Source organism: Suricata suricatta, chromosome 3, assembly GCF_006229205.1.
Source record: "Suricata suricatta isolate VVHF042 chromosome 3, meerkat_22Aug2017_6uvM2_HiC, whole genome shotgun sequence".
Lineage (NCBI taxonomy): Eukaryota > Metazoa > Chordata > Mammalia > Carnivora > Herpestidae > Suricata > Suricata suricatta.
In genome coordinates this window covers 145,131,195-145,152,684 of record NC_043702.1, presented here as the reverse complement: position 1 = coordinate 145,152,684, position 21,490 = coordinate 145,131,195, and the positions used below count along the sequence as shown (strand labels likewise).

The window sequence follows — 21,490 nt, the reverse complement described above, 5'->3', positions numbered from 1 at the left end:
TAATGGAGAATCAGGGGGAGGGGAGGAGGGTGAGAGAGTTGGGGAGAGAGGGGGATGCAAAACTTGAGAGACTATTGAATGCTGAGAATGAACTGAGGGTTGAGGGGGAAGGGGGAGGGGGGAAGAGAGGTGGTGGTGATGGTGGAGGGCACTTAAGGGGAAGAGCACTGGGTGTTGTATGGAAAACAATTTGACAATAAAATATTATGGAGAAAAAAAAAGAGTCAATGTCTCAGCAAAAAAAAATTGTATTGTTTTTCAAATAAGTAATAAATTCACAGTTTAAAATTCAAAACAGTATGTTAAGATATACAAGCTCCTATCCATGTCCCCATTCCCCGCCAAATCCTATAAGTAAGTATATAACACTTCACTGAAAGGTACGTGGTACCTTAGTTTCTTTATCCAGATGTCTGTAGACGGATACTTGGGTTGTTGCCAATAATTTCCAATTTCCACGAAAGATATAGTAATTTATACATATGGCATTTAATAATTTTATAAATATTTCTGAATGGTAAATTAGAAAATGTGGGGCTTCTAGGTAAAAGTGGAAATGCATCTGTAAATCTGATAGCTATTGCCACATTGCCTCCTGCTGGGTTGTTCTCTGTACTGGCAAAGTCCTGAGTCCTTGTTTTTCCCACAGCCCTGACATCAGGGTATGGACAAGTCTGCACGTTGATCATTATGAACTCGTTAGCTCAATGTGGTTTTAATTTGCATCTCTCTTCTATGAGTGAGATTGAGCATATTCTTAGGGATTTTTGTAGTTTTTGTTTTGTGAACTCTCTAGGATTCTTCCACTAATTTTCAATTGGATTTGAATAATTTTTTGTGCGTTATTATTGGTGCTCTTCTGATTGCTCGCTTTTATGTAAGAATGTATCAGTTTTACAAAACAATGATTTTTCTAAAAAGCATAGAGACTTATGGATGAAGAATTCAGTCTGATAAAGTGTAGGGAAACCTCTTCTAGAAAGGACAGGTAAAGTGAGTATGAGAAGAATAGGAAAACATATTTTAAAATAAATGAGAAGAAATTCAGATGGGAGACTTCTATTTTTTCCTTTTTCTTTTTCTTTTCCTTCTTTTCATTTTTTTTTCAGGAAAAGGGTCAATGGCAATTGATAAAAGTAGTAGCCTTGGAGATGGTTTAAGTTTGGGAAACCACCAAAGAAGAGAGTAGAGGAAATCAATTTAGAACCGAAAATAATCCATTCACCACACTATGGTCCTGAATCAAATATAAATCACCCATATTAGATAATACCAGTAGGAAGTTTAAGCGTTTGGTGTTTGTTTTGTTTTTTAATAATAGTAGTTTCAATCAGGGAAGCTGCAGGAGTGGAGGAGAAAACATAGTGGTAGAAATAGGATTAAGGCACAATTAATTGTCAGTTGGGCAGGGGTGCTTTTGGGCCAAGATGGTTTACATAAGTATTTGAAGTTAGGGTACAGAAAGGAAAGAATCAGGTTGGGAAGAAGGACTAGAGTTCTCCGTAGAGAAACTAGAAATCCCAGATCATACCCAGTTCCTGCAAACTCTTTTGTTTTCGTTTTCTCTTGTGAAAATTAATACCAAAACATATCTTGCCCTTGTAATAATTTCAGTGGCTATATAAAATCACCAAACATAAATCTCAGATGATATTCCCTGAGAGATATCTTATATGAAGTCTCCATAGAATTATGTTAGCTAATGAATAGCCTACCAAGTTTATTGTATCACAGTGCTACATAAAATTAATCTCTCCCTTTAAGATTGTATAAATGTAGGGTTGGTATTATTTCTGAAATTCATATGGGCTCTGAATAACTACAGGGCATTGAATTGAAACATACTATAAAAAGTTGTAGAAACTCAGTGGGCTTTAGTAATTTGACTAAACTTGTCATTGATTTGACTGATTTTGACCTTTTCTAACTTCCTGCATTTAAACTGTGAATAAATATTTTGCGACCTCTTGAAAGAACAAATAGAGTTTATTTCCTACTGATTCTCATCAAAGAGAAATTTGACTTCCATGATTTAATGCTACTTTAAACAAAGAGAAAACTGCCAAAGCATGTTTTATTTACAAAAATAACTTGTTTCGTTTAAGAAGTCATTTTATGAAACTAAAATGGATTGTGATCCCAGATGAGAAACATTAGCCCACCTTAAGGGAAAACCACATACTTGCACACACACACACACACACACACACACACACACACACACACACAGAAAAATCCAGACCAAAGTTTCCTGCATTTATATCACTGGTATATATTTGCTCACACAACTGACATACTCTACCTGTTGGAAAAAAATGCTTCTTGTATGTTGAATCAAATGTGATTCTTTATGGGGCACTTGGGAAGCAATTATTTAGAGTTGCCAGATGTTCAAAGATAGTATGGGGATCAAAGTCAAGGTGAAGCTTCTGGGACAAAGATCTCATGGATTATTAAAGACTGTCACCTAATCAGTGTGTATCCCTGTGGGAAATGAAGAGTGTGGAGAGGAAGGAAAGCATCCTTTTCTAAAAGATGACGTCAAAATAATAATTGCTACAGTGTTCTACAGGGTGTTACTTTAAGTAGCCTATAGCTCTTTGCTACAGTTTATGAAGGTCCACTCCAAGATATAACAAATGATGGAAAATTCACTGGCCAAGCTGATTTAAAGTAACCCAAATCAGATAATAGATGACCATTAAGTTTCGTTTTTTATTTCTGTTAATTATAAAAAAATTCAAATCTATGGTATTAAATCTTCTGCATATTTACCATCCCTGAAAGCAAACAATTAAATATAGATGGGAACTCCTTTATAAAAGGATTTACTACATGTGAATTTCTTATAAATATCATAATTCATTTCTCCTCTTTCTGAAATGTAATTCATGAGGGATAATATAGTCTGAGTTAATGAAAAATCTGAATTATTGATTACCGGTAAAAATTCTCAGGACACAGTTACCTAAGTATTCCTCAAGACTTGCTTTGAGTTGGTGTCAACCAGTGGGAGGGATAAATTCCGTGAGTATCCTGAAACTCTCCTACTTTTCATTCCATGTCTTAATAATGGGCAGATTGTTTCCCTTCATAGTGCCACATTTTGTCCCCACTTCTCAGGGTATGCATGCAAAAGATTCCACAACCATAAAAATTCAACACAATACTTTAATTATTTGATGGCTCATCTGCCTCTGTGGGTCTGATTTGCCTGCTATGTGTGAGAGATATTAATGAACCCAGCAAACCCCCCTCTCCTGGAAAATTAAATATGTATATCGGAGGTCCAATTTTTACTATGTTAGGAAGGTGTATATGAACTAAGAAAGCACTGGTTTTTCTAGAAGAAAATGCATGGGTGATTTCACATGGAAAATCCATGGCATTACCTGGCATTCTGAGTCTGGGGACAGCTGGGTCCTCAGAACCAAGCTCCCTTGGACTCCTAGAGAAAGTGAATGAGTCACACTCGCCATAAATGTGGTTTGGATTTTATAGTGCCCTGTTAACTTGTTTCAAATACTGATTGATGGGTCCTCTGACAGACATACTGAAATGTGATCCAAACAGTAAGAATTTGTTCTGATTACCAAATCGAAAGACACTGGAACAGTGACATTTGTGATTTATTGTTGTGTTTTATTTCCTGGCACTCACTTTAGCGATGAGGTGATCATTGTTTATATGTACTATGAGAACAATCCTTTCCCATGGATGTTTAAGAGTGTGTTTATTTTGTATAATAACGTCAATGTTATGGGTTCCGCTAAGTTTACCATCCTGTGAAGTGCTGTTGAGAGTGTATGTTACACGTGGTTTTGTTTTTGTTTTTGTTTTAATCACAGATAAAGAAAAGACAGAAAATAAATTCCGATTATTTTCTTCACTAACTTTTCAAAACACACAAATGAAGTTGGTACTGCGAGCCAGAAGGGCAAAAGGTTATGAACATAGCCTATGGTACTAGTAAGAGCTGGTTCAAATCCTGGGTCTGTCACTTACTAGATGTGTTACAGCAGGCCAGGTACCAAACTTTTCTAAACCTCAGTTTCTGGTCTATAAAATGGGGATACTAAGAGTCTGTGCTCTCTAGAATTTTTCTTGATAAACAAATGCAGGTAAAATAATTAATAAAATGCCCAGGCATGTATTGTGCCTCAATTAACATTAGTTATTACAATAGTTTTTATTTTTTTCTGTTTAAAAATAATGACATAGCTTGCATACCCTTTGGGCTGGTAGTGAACCAAAACTAAAACCAAACGAACAAAAAACAAAACAAAGCAAACAAACAAACAAAAAAACCCAACACATTTGCCAAGGAAATGTAAAGAGAAATGTTAAGAGGTTTACAGAAGATGGACCCTTAGCAAATGGACCCTGATTCCAGGAAATGGACCCTTAGCAAAATAAATCTTTTCACCTGAAATAGGACTCAAAAGAGCTGAATTTTGAATGCGTCCCCTTGAAGAACCTTTCAGATGACTCCAGCTGTAAAATCTGTGTAAGAGAAATAAAAGCACAGCCTTTTCTACTTATTTCAACAAACTCACTTTTCCTTTGAAGTTATACATTTGAAAGTCTTCATATCAGGGAATGTGTTACAATTAAGCAGGGGTAATTACCACCCATTTATTTTGCCCTAAGATCGTTCAATGAGAACATTTTATAACAAATCTCCAGTGAAAATTAAAAATTAAGATCAGTCGTAGTTAGTTAAAGGAAATAATAAACTTTTATTTGGTGTTTTTTAGCAGAATTAGATATGAAAATTTCACTGCACATGTATTAGAGTTTTGGGTGGAAGCTTACACTTTTAAAATGATCATTGCAAAGACACTCAGCTAATCACTACATACAGTTTTTCAATTTCAAGGGACTATTAAAATGTGTATTTCTTTTCTGAAAATATTTATCACTGTAAGAAATTAATGGCTTGGAAGCTGAGGTTTTTATAAGATTTTTTAAATGCTTATTTATTTATTTTTAGAGAACAGAGAGAGAGAGAGAGAGAGAGAGAGAGAGTAAGCTGGTAAGAGGCAGCGAGAAAGAGAGAAAATACGAAGCAGGCTCCACGCTGTCAGCACAGAGCTCAGAGCTCAATGTCATGAATGGTGAGATCATGACCTGTGCTGAAATCAAGAGTCGGAGACACTTAACCAACTGAGCCACCCAGGTGCACCTTGGGAACTGAATTTTAAGAATAGTAAAGCTATCTTTTATTTCCAATGAATCTTGGTACCAGAAATAAAATAATCTTTAAAAAATCATAACCTAATCTCTTTTAGCCCAATAAATATACATAGCCTTATCCCTAAATGGACCAGATTTTATTAAATTGGAATGTTGCACTTCATTTCTCTAACTAGCTCCTGGAATGACTAATGGCTGTAGCAAACTTTAGAAAATGAGTCCTTTATATCTCATGAGAGACTCTCTAGAAATGCAACCCATAGTCGAAATACAACCCATAGTCGAAATACAACCCGTAGTCAAATACATGGGTCTATAATTCGCACATTATTTTTTTCAAATAAAAATCATTGACATATAATTCATGTTCTAATGTAATGAGTCCTACTTTCTGACTGGTATATATTCTCAAAGAGTTATGGGCCTTCTGACCTCCTATTCTATCTCTTCCTTCACCACAACTTCTCATTTGAAGAAGAAAACAAAAACGTTTCCAGCTTGCTTGCTAAACTAATAGAAATTACCATGGTTCTATTTTCTAAGTATTTGTTTTGCATCATCTCAAAAGGATGGACTCAAGTGGCAAATACACATTAAAAAGACACAGCATCTACACTGGGAAGATGCCACTTGCAGCTGAAACCTCAGAGGAAAACTTTGCTTGTAGACTCTTTAAAATTCAGAACTTTTGCTGTTTGTATTTTGAAGTAGCTCACAGATAAAATAATCACAGTTAACACTAGCCTACAGCATATTAAAACTGTAAATTTTAACATAATCTAGTAAATGGCACCTGATCACATTTCAGTTGGAGAAACCAAAATATAAAAGTCTGGGTGATTAATGAAAGAAGTGAAAACAAGCTTTATTTCTTTGTGGTACCCTTTTCTCATTAATAGGTAAGGAGATAGTAAGTAAACTCAATATAAATTAGAAACTGTTGTTTCATTCTAAAATTCACTCCCTTTCAAATGTTAGTAATAATGTAATAACTGATTGCTAATTTCACATGTCCAATAAAAGAATTAGAAGGTGAATACAAGATAAATTGAGTTGAATAAAAAGAAATTGATGATATATAGTTAAGACATTTAAAATCAGTTAGGAGACTGGACATACAGAAAACTGACCCAACCTAAAGGTAGTGTGGCATTAATGATATATGCTAATGCATAATTCACCAAAAAGAGTGTTCTTCATTACTTTTTGAAAAATACCACTTTTTCTAATTTTTTTATGGATCTTAAGCAATTATCAGATCATGGATTTTTAGAGCAATTAAAACCTGTGAAATTGTTGTACAAATCTTCATTTCATTAAGATTCTATTTAGTATGTGCTTACATGATTCATATATGAACATGTAACACAATATGTTTCATATAAGAAAAGAAATGATTGGATTTTATTATGATCATTAATGTCAATCTCTAGTAAAAGCAGTCAAAGAATTTTTTAAAATTTTAATTTAAATTCTAGGTAGTTAATATACAGTGTAATATTAGTTTCAGAGGTACAATATAGTGACTCACTTCCATACATCACCCTCTGCTCATGACAAGTGCCCCCCTAAGTACCCATCACTTATTTAACTCATCCTCACACTCACCTCCCCTCTAGTAACCATCAGTTTGGTCTCATAGTTATGAGTCTGTTTCTTGGTTTGTCTCTCTCTCTCTTTCTCATTTACTTTGCTTCCTAAATTCCACATATGAATGAAATCATGGTATTTGTCTTTCTCTGACTGACTTATTTTTCTTAGCATAATACTCCTAGCTCCATCCAAGTTGTTGCAAATGGCAAAATTTCATTCTTTTTTTAATGCTGAGTAATATTCCATTGTGTATACATATCACATACTTTTTATCCATTCATCAATCAGTGGACACTTGGGCTCTTTCCGTAATTTGGTCATTGTAGTCTATGCATTTGAGAAATTCAAAGTAAATGCACTTCTGTTGTGATGAGCACTGGATGATGTGTGGAATTGTTGAACCACTACATGTACCTGAGACTAATACAACTCTGTATATTAACTATGCTAGAATTAAAATAAGGTAAATTAAAATGGATAAAAACAAAATAAATGTACTTGGGTGAAAGTCAAGGATAAAATTTAACATGGAAAACATGCATGTGTTATATTTCTCATATCAGGGTTGCATTCCATAAAAAATAGCTACATTAGCTTTCAAATGTAAATATTTCACACAATTACATTTACATGATTCTATTTTTATCCTATGAATATTAATATATATTGAAGTTGTTTAAAGATGTTTATTTAAATTCAACTGCAACACACATAATTTTTGGTCAAAAGTATCAAGCAATGAATTTCACATATTATACAGAGATTAATCTATGCTGTGAAATTATAAACACCATGTGAATATAACAAAATAGGCATGCTTGAAACTTTTAAATTAGATTAAATGAGCTTGAAAGATATGCACTAAATGCTAACATATGGAATGTAAGATTTCCAAATGTTAATATAGTTAACTTTCTTGTAGTAACCACACCACACACACACACACACACACACACACACACACACACACACACACTACTTTTATGTCTATTTCTAGAAGTAAAACAGTAAACTCTAAGATATATATGAGTAGAACAAGGAGGACATCTTGAGGTCATTCTAGAAATGTACATTTTATTCTTAGATCCCACACACAATTCATGATTTAAAAAAATATGTCCTTTAAGCTAAGTTAATATGTTCAATATAAAATGTGTTTTTTCTTCAAAAAAAGGCAAAGTTCCTGAAAAGCATTTAAATTCACTTAAAAGCATTCTCTCTCTCTTTTTTTTATGTTGCTGTCTCTGTCTCTCTCTTACACACACACATACACACACATGCAAACTACAAAGAAAATCTTTTTTGTTGAATGGCGGGTAAAATTTTAAAATATGCAGAAGACTGTACAAAACATTTTAGCAAAACTGTCTTAAATATGCTTCTACTGTAGTAAAATAGAAGCTTGTCACAAATATGGGTCCAATGTGCTTCATTAATCCACTGTATATCTATTTTGCCCTCCTACTCCTAGAAAAATAGAAACAACACAACTCAATGAGTCCTGTGTACATCTTCTCCTATGCGCTTTGAGTTAAACCTGGACTCGCAGGACCATTGGCGGAATGTTCTGGTTCCTCAGGGCTACTTGTGACTTTAGCACCTTCATCTTCTTTAGTTCCTTCATTGGCCTTATCAAGAGTACCAGGTGAACTAACACAATTAGCATCCTGTTTTGCATTGTCCAATTCATTATCAATTTCAATTTTATCTTCTTGATTGTTGCTTTTCTTTATTTGTCCATTCTGGGCAGGATAGGTGCTCGCAATGACATCATATAGGAATTGGTATTGCTCCTAATGAAAGAAAGAAGCAAGAAAGCTTATGTAATGATTACAAAGGAGGTTTATGTAATTATTTTCATATCAGATGACAGTTAGCAAGAACTACTAATTTACTTGGAAGTATTGCTCATGCTTACTTGTTCATTCCCCTTACAGGCCACGAGGTGTCTCATTTCCATGACTTGGCCCATGATGCCACTTTTTGAGGTTAATGCTCAGGAAGCCTATCCTGATCCCCATAGGTTAAATTAAGTGCCTTCATTCCTGTCCTTCTTATACTCTGTCATTTCAACTGCTACATTGTTTAATAAATATCTACATTTTCCTCACACTAAACAGTGAGTCTCTTAATAGCAAGAGCACATAAGAGGTACTTGGTACACTTTTAAAATCAGTAAATGCAAGCTCAATGTCATGCATAATTAAAAGCTGCTTATATTTGAGTGAGTGGCTAAGTTGATATGGTGACTGGTTATTAACTTCCAAACTGCCCTCTACCAGCTGCAGAAGATCCATGTTTGGTTGATTACAAAACTGCCACACTTCTTATCCTCGCCAAATCCACATTTCTTTACAATGTAACTTCGCAGACCCTTTTGACAAGAGGTGGAGTTGATCTCTCCGTTCTTGAAGCTGAGCCGGCCCTGTGACTTGTTTAGATGAGAAAATGCAGAGGAGGACACGTTGTGCCAGTGCCACGCCGGGACCTCACCTCAGGGGTCTTGCACACTGCCACCCTACTCCTTGGAACTCTACCGCCTTCGTGTGAATATGTGTGGGCTGGTCTTTTAGAGCCAGAGACCCGCATTCTACTCATCTCTGTTGCCAGAGCTAGTTGCCAGCGACTGCCAATCTGCTGGTAGTAAAGATCATTTGGACAAGCCAAAGCCTAGTAGACACATCAGCAGCAGCAAACCTAGGCGTGAGCCTGTTCCGTATTGGCTGAACCTGACGTCACTGGCAAAGCTATTTAGTTGTTCCAAAGGACTATTAATTATAATAAATGTGTGTGGGGGGGTTTCTGCCACTGATTTTGGAGGGATTTGTTACACAGCAGTACAAATTAGTAGAGAAATAAAGATAGGGGGAATTAGAGAATTCATGAGTGCTTGAAGACATGTCCAACATGAATTGCCATAGCAAATTGCTGGCAAGCTCCGTTTAGGTCTCTTATTTATATTAATAATAGTTTAGGGCGCCTGGGTGGCTCAGTTGGTTGAGCTTCTGACTTTGGCTCAGGTCATGATCTCACAACTTGTGCGTTCAAGCTCCACATCAGGCTCTGTGCTGACAGCACACTTGCACTCTGTCTCTTTCTCTCAAGAATAAATAAACATTAAAACAATTTATATTAATAATACATTAATGTGATTTATCATGTAAAAAAGGAATATAGGAAAGAATAGAAAAGTGAATAGAAGAGAAGAAAAGGAAGGACAGGAGAGGATTGGAGAAGAGGGAGAGAGAGAGGGAAGGAAAGAGAGAAGAAACCATCAAAATAAAAATGCGAAACACATCAAAAGCAGCTGTGAAGTCTACTTACAAATGTGGGAACCATTCCTGGCCTGGCTCTGCGAAGAGATTTTACTACTTGAAAAACATCTATCACTTCTTCTGTTTCTGCACTTTCCAAGAGATTTAACAAAGCACATAATAGTCCTGTTTGCTGAGATCCATCTCTATAAAAGGAAGAAAAGGTTTAAAAGAAAATAATTCTACATTTTATGGAAATAGAAAGAGAAAGTTAGAGTGCATCATTCACAACATGTTTATTGTAATTATAGTATTCCAATCATAAAAGCAAAACATTTCTGCTAAATCCAGTTTTTGGACAAACTTTCTCAGTTTGAGAATATAATAATCTTCTAGTTAAAAAACTTGTCAGGTTTTAAACATATTTTTCTTCTGTCTAGTACCTTATATAATATAATGCATTTTTATTTATATCTGACACAAATTAGAACAAATATCATAATTCTAACTTGCAGATGAGGTCATCGAGATTTAGGGAAAATAAAAACATGGCTAGAAATCAATAAAGCCGGAAATGCTGGGCCAAATATTTTGCATATGATTAGACTACATGCTTTTTATCCTCCTCTCTTTTGCTTCTCTTATGCTTTTTACAAATGTTCGCATTTTTGCATTAATAGAAAAATGATACCTGGAGAAATTGTTCATTAAAAAAAGGACAACTCAATAATTTACCTGGGTGAAGCATGTTATATTATAATAAAGATTTAAATTCAAGAATATGTTATTAGCGTGATTTTACTTATTAAAGTCTTATCAATTAATATATATAACTTGAGGTATGTTTGCTGAGAGCAAAGCATTCATTACTCTGGATTCTGTTAATACCTAATAGAGTGGATCAATGCGTGGAAGGATAAATAAAATGTAGTATCCCTCTGTCTGTTAATGCACCCTTCCACTCATTCTTTAATTCATCCAGGACATATGGTATTCCAGATTCAATGATGCCCAATGATAAGCACTGAGACTCAGAGATATATGACAGTTGTAGTAAGAAACTTACAGACTAAAACTATTACACTATAATATAATCATTGCTATCATAGTTCTATAAAAATTATGCTGTGGGAGCAAAGCTGAATGATTCCACAAGAAGCTGTTAATGTGGTCATGCATTTATGTATTAGGATAAATAGAATCTAACAGGAAGTGTGAACCATGAAGTCAAGCATTATGAAGATTTTTAGAGAATATTTTATCAAATCCCACCCACCTGCAGTGAATGAGGAGAGGCACATTCTTGTGATGCTTAGTTCCTTCGGGGGAATTACTCTTGGGAAGTTTTTCTTTGAGACTCTGAATCATAGAGATTAAGTCTTTGGGTTCTGGAGGAGGCTCACTGCCATCCCAGTTATTATACTGGTACTGGTACACAGTCCGAGCATCTTTCCTCTAATACCAGGAATAAAAAGCGAAAATAAACTCAAGTAAGATTCAGTCCATCTAATAATTTGATAGTCGCATTTTTTCGTAATTAATTTCATTTAACTCATCTTAAAGTTATAATAAAACAATATATAAATTTTTCTTTACTTCTGTAGAGTAATATATCTTAGTTCTTCTACCAGATCAATCATTAGATCAAAAATATATACTTTTGAAATTATTTATGTACCTTGGAATGTCTCAGTTCAAATACACGGAGGGTGTAAGCTGAAGACTGGTTGGTGTCTTTCATATCAACTTGTATATCTCCGTATGTCTGCTTTCCTTCTCCCCAGTACTGAGCACAGACTTCCTAGATAAGAAAGAGCATGAATCAACACCTTCTCCACCAGTGTTCTGTTTGTTTTCTAACATACTCAGATTACTTCTTACTGTCTCCATCTCTCTCTCCTCTCTTTCCTTCCCCCCATTCTATTAAATTTAAATAATAACTGTGTTCTAAAATTGAAAGCTGCCCATAAAACTCTAAAATCTATCTTAAGTATCTTGGACATCCATTCAACAACGCCTGGTATTTTCTTGTGCAAATCAAGGGAACTGAGAAATACCCAAAGTGGCCAGGACATCACAGAAATGGCTCTGTCATTGCTAGTGTAGGCCTTTGAAATTTGTTTCTCCCTTCCATACCCTTATTACCTCCTCTTCAAAATTTATAGATTGAGCTGATGTTGATCATGACCCCTGTGATAATAGGTCTCACTGTCCCTCCAGTGGTCCTTGAAGGAGACTTCATCCTTTAGTGCTTTGTTTCTGTATCCTGATGACCAACACCATGAGCAGCTTTATGTAAGTTAGCTGAATATCTAAGTAAAGGGTCAGATTGCAGAGTCCGTGGACCACAAAAGTGTGTTCTGTCTCTGCAAATGATTCAGTACCAACTATAGTCCCACAGCTGCTGACAACAATAGGCAAATGCCTAAACTACCATTTCATTTTCTGGTTTTCAAAGTTTAGATGAAATAAAAGATTGCTAGACTACCATGCTGGAATTCTTAACAAGTTATTTTTAAAAAGAGGGAGAGAGAGAAAAAATATTCCACAAAATAAAAAACAATGTTCTATGTTCAGGGATAAGGAAACAGAGAAGACAGACAGAAAGAGAACTCATAGAACTGCAAGCTTATGAGAGTCTTCATTAAATAAGCTTTAGCAGGTGCCAGATAATGTGTTAGGTGCTAAAACTAAGTAAAATCTACTACTAGAGAAATTTAGATAATTCAAGGTATGAAGGGGAAGATCAAATACATGTCATAGACATTAAGCAGATCAAATTAGATCTTAGGTACACCTCCAACTGCAGAATTTTATAGTACTAAATATTACATGAACATAAAGAAGGGAGGATTTAGATAAATTTTTCAGGAGTTCTATCTAAGCTAAAAGAAAAGGATCAACATGGGAATAGAAGGCACGTTTAGAAATATGAAATGCCAATAAATTAAGTTTCAGTGATGAAAATGCAGATGGTGTGTTAAGATTCAGTCAGGAAATCTTCTTGTCCAGAATAGAAATTATGGGAAGCATAAAAATACAAAGAAAATGGAAAGATATATGACTGGTTATTGAGGGTCTCAAATATCAAAATGAGGAGTCTGGTTTTCATCTTGAAAAAATAGGAGGAAAATGTATCCGTACCTAGTTGTTTGACACAGGGACTGCTGTGCATTAAATGATCAACAGACGGGGGTGCTTGGGTTGCTCAGTCAATTAAGCATCTGACTTTAGCTCAGGTCATAAATCTCATGGTTCGTGAGTTCAAACCTCACATCAGGCTCTTTGCTGTCAGCACAGAGCCCATTTCAGATTATCTGCCTTCCTCCCTGTGCCCCTCCCCCACTCTGTCCTAAATAAATAAAACAAACAAATAAAACAACCAACCAACAGACAAAGATGATCCCCAGATGGAGTGCAGGACTTGAAAAAGCCCATGTGAAAGATGACAGACATGAGTTGCTGGAGGCCAACACTGGGATGGAAGATGTTAAGAATGAATGAAGGCAACTATGTGACAGTCAAAAACCCTTGGGTATATCAAGCAAGTAATCCAAGAATAGAGAATGATATTTTATGACAGAAAGACAAAAACCTTCTTAAAAGTACAAACCTGGTCTCCACTCTTCAGCTCTGTCAGCATAACAATAATTTTGACTCTTCTTTGGAATATCATCTGCCAAAAGTCACCAATGGTCTCTTTTAGTGGTCCCTGAGCAGCAATCATCACTTCAGGTTTCCAGTAACTCTTTAAGAGAGAGAGAGAGAGAGAGAGGGAGACGGAGAGAGAGAGAGAGAGATTCTGTTACTCTCTCTAGTGAGACAGCAGTGGATTCTTAAAGGAACTATTTGGAAATACTGTCACTCAATTTGATATCCATACTGTTACATAAAAACATTAAGCTACTTAAGTCCTAAAAACAATGTGATATCTTTATGTAAAACACTTATTTAGTTTATGATAATCCTTAAATAATCATGTGAAATCAACTTTAGAACATACTATCTTAACAAAACTGACAAGTTTTCCCTTCCAAAAAGAAGTTTAAAAAAGTTAATGTAGTTGAAAAAGAAAATACATAGCATTTCAAATTCTCTTCATCATGTCTTTACTTAATTGATGTGTTTTCTCAAACTGTATTATTTTTCAGACTAATATGAAGAGTCATGTTTGTCATAAATTATAACCAATAAGCATTGTTTTATTTTGTATCAACCCATTAGGTTTTGAGATCTTTAAGTATTTCAGTAAATTAAAATATATTATTAAAAATTGACACTTTTTTGTCAATCTATATATAGTTATGACTAAGCTCATAATTCTTTTATAAAATCACTTAACACATGGCCATAATAATATAGTAGATTGTTTAAAGGGTTAGACCCTGGGCTTTGGAAATTTAAGTACCTACCATTATAAATGATGCATTGATGTATTTACTTGTTTCCTCTGAGTCACTGTCATCATCAGAAGACTCATCTGAATCATGTTCACTCTCTTTGCTCATCTCTAGTTCATATTTAAGTGGCACTCTGTTAAAGTCATCTATGTAAAATAAATTAGTAGTAAGTCTTTCTTTAAAAAGTCAAATTGCTTGACTGTAATGTATAAACTAAAGAAGAGGCAGATTGCATTATATAAACACACTATTCTGTAAGAAATGAGACCCTATATAAAATTCCGTTTTTATCAATTAACAGATTATAAAAATGAAATCTAAATAAAATCTAATTTAGATTTAAGTCTAATCCACAAAAAACTTTCTAGAAAAAAATTAGATATAACTCCATGTTAAACAACAGATAGATATAATATTCCAATATATCATTCAATCTTTGCACATATACTTTAGTTTTCCATGAAATATCATTTGGATAGATATAAATTTAAACACATATATGCATATATACATATATATATTAAAGAATTCATAGTTTAGGTAGAATCCTAATTTCTCAATTATATCAATAACATCAAATTCATGATCTTAATTAAATAGGTATCTCAAATGACTTATTATTCAATCAAGAAAATTATTTAACCCCATAATTTCTCACTTTCTCAAATTCTTTAATCTATAATATCCTGGTCAAATGATTTTATTAGCTATATTACCATCAGCTCCAGCATTTGAACTGATATTTATAAGGACATCAGAAATTAACTAGGTCAAGCACATATTGACATGATTTATTAGGTTGTCTAGTTTATTGGCTTGGGGTATATTTTCTCCATACTAATTTTAGGTTATGCCAATGAAGAAAATTTTAGTTTTATCAGACATGATCCTACCAATATTCTTAAATAACAGAATTCAAGTATTGAAACTGTACATGGGTTGACCTGTTATATTAATGAATAACAGTTTATTATGTAGTTTCTACCCACGGTCAATCTCCCAGATAGAAGGAAAGGATGAAGAGAAAACAGAAAGAAAATAAAAGAAATAATTTTTGCTATTGGCAATTATCCTGAAGCAAACAACTGAAATTAACTAAAGATGAGACAGAACTAGGAATGAGGCCTTTTTCTCTTCCAGTTTCAGAAGTTATGTTTTTCTGACAACCCATTTCTGAAATAATTGGCAGAAGGGGCGCCTGGGTGGCTCAGTCGGTTAAGCCTCCAACTTCGGCTCAGGTCAGATCTCACGTTCGTGGGTTTGAGCCCCGCGTCAGGCTCTGTGCTGACAGCTAGCTCAGAGCCTGGAGCCTGCGTCTGGTTCTGTGTCTCCTTCTCTCTCTGCCCCTCCCCCTCTCATGCTCTGTCTCTCTCTGTATCAAAAATAAATAAAAACATGAAAAATTGGCAGAAAAAAAAAGTACTGAATACAGTCTACCCTCCAAATTCCACTGTGAATGTTTACGGTTCAAAGAGTTTGCTATAATTAAATTTAAACATCATATTAGCTATTCTCTACTGTCAATACAATGTTGAAAATTTGCTTCAAAATAATTTGGTGTGTGTGTGTCTTACATTAAACAAGCCCAAAAGAGAGTTTAATTTTATCTGATACCAAAAAAAAAAAAAAGCATAAAATGAACTACATACATGGAATCATGTTAGAAATCCTGTTTTTACTTTTATTTTGTTCTTGATTTCCAATATGTTGTGTCCTCCAGCTCCTATATGAGGGAAGTCTCTGAGGGTAAAAAATAGAATGGGATACTCCTTTTAAAATGTAAATATTGCTTTTGTTTATTATTGTGACATAAGATGCTCCCTAAAGAAAAGTATTTCATCAAATTTTGTGAAATTAGCATACATTCCCTATAGTTCACAATTTTTACATTTGCCTCTTAACTTTTCCTTTTAATTGTTCAAGCATTTAATATTTTTGAACTAAATATATACAATTATATAATAAAATATATTTCCTACTTAAGAGCTGCTGGAAAGCAAAAGAGCATGGTTTGTTCTTGTATCAGTTGAAGCACTATGCAGAGATGTTGATTATTATCCGTATTACAAAAGATAATGGGAAACCATTTTAAATGATCAGAAATAAACTCTCCAAATACAGCATTCACAGGAGACTTGACTCATGCTTTAAATAATTCATAATTCATTTGTTTATACCTTCCCTACTGCTTTTCCTCTCACTCACAGTTGCTAATCAGTCAGCAAGACCAATCATTTCTGCTGGTGAAACTCTCAAATCCTTTGCTTTTCTCTCTTTCTACTTAGTATAGTCCACTTTCATTTCTCGCTTGAAAATGTCAACAGTTTCTTAACTGGCCTCTTTATCTTCAATGTCACTTGCTTAATCCTTTTAAAACACGAAACAGAGTCCCAACAACAATTTTCAGGATTCTACTATCTTTACCTAGGGTGACGGCTTTCTATTTTGATATAACTCTTCCAAATACTTTCCTGTTTCTCAAACATAAACTCTTCTTTGCCCTTCCCACTCCTGTCCCCCTAAACTTTTAACTGATGATGTTGCTTCATATTTTTTTTAGAAGGAGAAAGCAATTGGATGAGAACTGCCTCAACTTCCTATCACCAAATCTACCAATTAACCAACATCCCTACTCTCATCTTCTTTCTACTTTTATGCTTCGATGGAATAATTTCACTGTTCCCACCAGTTATAATCTCTGGGTTATACTCTCTTACTATGTCTACCTACAAATCACTTTGACTCTTGGGCGCAACACTGTACTCGACACAGACCAAAAATTCAATCATATTTGTTCAGAGAAAGAAGTTACTCTTTCTTTTAGTGACTTTACGTAAGAATGTTAAGGTGGTATTTATGTGTTTCCAAACAGCGTCTATGTGGGCGAGCAGAGTTAGTGTACTGAGTATGGTTGAGTCAGTTAAAAGTTAAAAGAGCAAGAAAATAGCAACTAAACATCCTTCCACTTAAGACTACTCTGGTAGCCTACGAGTTCTTCCACGACAGTACAAGTCTTCTAGTGGAATGTGTTACTTGCTGATTATTATATGCTCCACCTCCACCCCCCACCTCATCCTTACTTTGAGCCAAGACATTAACCAATTCTGCATCTAATTAAAAGCAGGTTCCCGGTCTTGTGAAACTCTCCAATTTGACCAGTTTGGTAGTTCCCAGGAGGTTTCAGTAAACTTGATATCAGTAGTGAAAGAAAAAAAGTACGAAACATTTTGTTTGGACAACTGAGCCATCTAGAGATAGCTCCATGAATTCTCTGTACGCATGAACTACATCCTAGGCTGGTTAGAGTAATTGCCTAATAAATGGGTTAGGACACATGTATTTATCCTTTAGTTTCTGTCTACCAGCTCCAGCCAGTTAAACTTCCTAAGTAGTCATAAACTGTTCTAATTATTTCCTTTACAAACCAAAACCAGATGTAGTTTTAAAAGGTGAGATGCTACATTGCCTTTGGCAGACCAATTTTGTGGGTATTACTATTATTTTGACACTTTATTTTATACCAGCTTAATGAGAAATGGTTAAGGAGGAGGGGGCTGTGGACACATTTCTAGGCTTAAACAAGTCTCCAGCATAAGAGCTGTGTGCTTTTAGGTATTTCTCTTAAACTCCCTTTGTCTTAGTTTCCTTATCTGTGCTCCATTGGTTGTGGCCCAAATTCAAGAACCATGTCCAATGTATAGCACAAGACCAGAAAATAGCCCTCAGTGAAAGTTATCTTTAGTAACTATTATTATTGCTATCACATTATTACCTGGAATTCAGCCTCTAGGGGTGATGGTTCACTGGGGGGATCTCTTTTCTTCATGTTAAAGAGATATGGATGTAATTCAGACAAATTCACTTCTGTTTCCCCAAACTGGTTGTATTCCACCAAGGCCTGATGGATCAAGATATATTGTGCCTACAATTTTAAAGAAAAAAATACGGATGATTAAATGATAACTTACAGTATTATGCTCAGATTAGAACAAGGTTTGCAAAAGAAAACGCATGCCTACAACATTTAAATATTATGGCATTTGGCTCTCACAATTCTCTGGAATGTGAGCAAATCCCATTTCAGATCATTTTTCCAGAAAAAAATAACTTGATAAATAGATTAAACATATACTATATAGTACATAACATTCATCTTATTCCTAAAAATTAGAAAGCATTACCTGTTACTTCCTTCAGAGCCAGTAAGTCAAATTACTAATATATAAAACTATGGGAACTTTTACACTGTATCTAAGAGGAAAAAAAGCAAATTGATACTCCCTACAGTACATTAAATTTTCTTCTAGAATCTTTTAAAATAGAAAAAATTATCCAAAAAACACAATATGCCAAATCCACATTTAACAACTCAATATTTTTATCATTTTTGAATCCACTATTTTTAAATAAGTGACAAACTTGTGATAAAGTTCATGCTGCTTTAACCACTGATGCTACTTTCCTGAGTTTGACTGTATCTTTTTAGCCTCTTTACTTTTTCCACAGGAAATATTTTTCTTTGAGTTCCAGCTTGACAATCCATTTTTATACTTCTATACTAATACCCATGTATCTATAAACATTGTGCAAACTTGTGTGCTTTTTAAAAATTGTGTAAATTGTGGCACCTGGGCGGCTCAGTTGGTTGGATGTCTAACTTCAGCTCAGGTCATGATCTCACAGTCCATGAGTTCAAACCCTGTATTAGGCTCTTTGCTGTTAGTGCAGAGACTGCTTCAGATCCTCTGTCTCCTGCTCTCTCTGCCTCTTCTCTGCTTTTGCGCTCTCTCTCTCTCTCTCTCTCTCTCTCTCTCTCTCTCCAAAATAAATAAACATTTAAAAAATAATAAATAATAAATAAATAAAATAAAATTGTATAAATAATCTCTTTCATGTTTCATTTGGTGACTTTATTCACTCATTGTTTACATCTGAACATCTAACCAGATAGATTGTTCCTTTCAACTGCAGCATAGCATGCATTGTGCGGAGTCCATATATGCACATATTTTTGACCTTTATTCCATAGATATATAATGCTTCCTTTTTTCCTTTTGCTATTCTATCAATGCTGAATTTAACATTTTTTAAAGTTTATTTATTTATTTTGAGAGAGAGAAAGCATGTGTGTGAGCAGGAGAAGGACAGAGAAAGAAGGAGAGCGAGAATCCCAAGCAGGACCCTAGCTTGGAGCCCAATGCAGGGCTCAAACTAACAAACCATGAGGTTCTGATGTGAGCCAAAACCAAGAGTTGGGCGCTTAACTGTCTGAGTCTCCCAAGTACCCCTAATGCACATTCTTTCACATGTTTCTAGTTGTGCACAAAGACAAGTGTTTCTCTTGGGTGTGTACATACCTGTGGAATTGCTGGGCCAAGTGCTGAGGTTTTCACTAACAACCATCACTTAACAATTACTGGCTACATTCATTCTTGTGCCAGAGACTTGCCTATGCACTTTCCTTGGATTACCTTTTCCTCATAACTCTATAGGGTAAATATATCATTATCTCCACAGATAACTGAGACACAGAAACATTAGAAACTTGTGAAAGGGTACATAGCATTAAGAATTAAAAGCAGGATAGGAACTTTGAAAGTCTAGTTCCAAAATCTGAGATATTAACCACTATACTACTCCATCTCCCTAGTTTTAATTTCATGAGAGGCTGTCAAATTATTTTTCAGTGTTTTTATTTTGTTCCTTTATGACATGTGTAAATGGTATTTTATTATTAATTTATGTGTTTGTTTCTTTATTCATATTTATAATCATCCTTCTTCTACAGTACTTTCAGCCACTCACACCAAGTGCTTCTAACTATAATTGGTGCTTATCAAACGATTTAGTTTTCATGAAATGAAAACTGTTTTCACCCACTGTTTAGAGTTGAGAAAAATTTGAATTGCTTGTAAGATCCCTATTCCCACCACAAAAAGATTTCAGTCAAAAAGAAAAAGGGAGAACAGATATTGACGTTGAGCACATACCTCCACTTGAACCATCAGGCACCTCTGTCGCCTGAGCTTGACGACATAACCATAAACGTCCACTTTGTTCTCTGCCTCCAGGCCTTCTAGCATGGCATCAATTCCAATGTAAGTCCCTGTGCGTCCAACACCAGCACTGACGAAACAACAAACAGACAAAGTGAAGGCATGATCATGGTAGGGAAATGAAAAGACAACAGGGTGCACCAGAGGAAAGAACAAAAGTTTCAGCAATTGTCAAAGGGAAGGGTGTTCCTGAACCGCTCAAGAACTGGAAGAGCCCCGGCGCCCGCTGCGGGAGCCCTCCGCGCACCTGCAGTGCACCACAATGGGGCCACTGAAGAAGTTGCTGAAGGCGTTCACTCTCCTTCGCAGCTTGAGGAGCAGGTGAGGATCCTCGGGCACGCCGTGGTCGGGCCAGCTGGTGAACTGAATGTGAGTCACATCTCTTCCGGCTGCTTTTTCTTTTTTCTAGGTGAGAGATAATATTTTCTTTGAGATGATTTTTTTTCCAAGCAAATGACCTGATATAAATAAGTGTGTGGGGGGGGTGGGATGGGGGGACCGGTGTCAGAAATTCCTCATGCAAGGTTTTCAGCCATTATTACATTTTTCTTTCCAATTAACAACCAGTAGTTGAGATGTCATGCAAAGGTGGCATGCAGTAACCAGCAAGCGATAACTTACCAGTAAGGTAAGCAAGGTATGGTAAGTTAGCGGAAACTGCTGGAACTTTCATGCGGCCATGCCAAAAACAAACACACACCAAAAAATGGGAGTGTGGGTGGGTGGAAAAAGATATAAAGTAAAGGCCATTCTCACAGTTCTTTGAAATACTTCCATTTGGTAGGCCAGCAATTTTTCTTCATGTGAAGAAAGTCTGATTAATTGTTCGGTTAACGTTATATTTCGTAGGCCGTCTTATATTAGAAAGGTCAGCTCAGACTGTAGAGAGACAACTGAGGAAAATCAGCCCCAGACTACAGCTCATATTTGTCCCAACTTCAAGATAATCACTACAAGATGAGTAATTCATAGTTCTCTGACCTGGTATGAG

At 35.3% G+C, this 21,490-nt stretch overlaps 1 protein-coding gene across 10 annotated transcripts in view; it reads right to left on the bottom strand.

The window, feature by feature from the left end:
* Positions 1 to 8,050: 8,050 nt before the first annotated feature.
* Positions 8,051 to 21,490, bottom strand: part of PTPRC (protein tyrosine phosphatase receptor type C) — a 116,830-nt gene continuing 103,390 nt past the window's right edge. For all 10 annotated transcript variants that reach the window (XM_029935408.1, XM_029935410.1, XM_029935411.1 and 7 more), the window contains 10 exons: positions 20,747 to 20,904; positions 20,434 to 20,569; positions 18,216 to 18,365; positions 16,093 to 16,183; positions 14,456 to 14,589; positions 13,657 to 13,791; positions 11,722 to 11,844; positions 11,320 to 11,498; positions 10,114 to 10,249; positions 8,051 to 8,582 (listed from right to left, as the gene is read on the bottom strand). In XM_029935408.1, the coding sequence (XP_029791268.1) occupies positions 8,307 to 8,582; positions 10,114 to 10,249; positions 11,320 to 11,498; positions 11,722 to 11,844; positions 13,657 to 13,791; positions 14,456 to 14,589; positions 16,093 to 16,183; positions 18,216 to 18,365; positions 20,434 to 20,569; positions 20,747 to 20,904 (1,518 nt within the window). In that variant the 3' untranslated portion in view covers positions 8,051 to 8,306. The remainder of the gene's footprint in view (positions 8,583 to 10,113; positions 10,250 to 11,319; positions 11,499 to 11,721; positions 11,845 to 13,656; positions 13,792 to 14,455; positions 14,590 to 16,092; positions 16,184 to 18,215; positions 18,366 to 20,433; positions 20,570 to 20,746; positions 20,905 to 21,490) is intronic.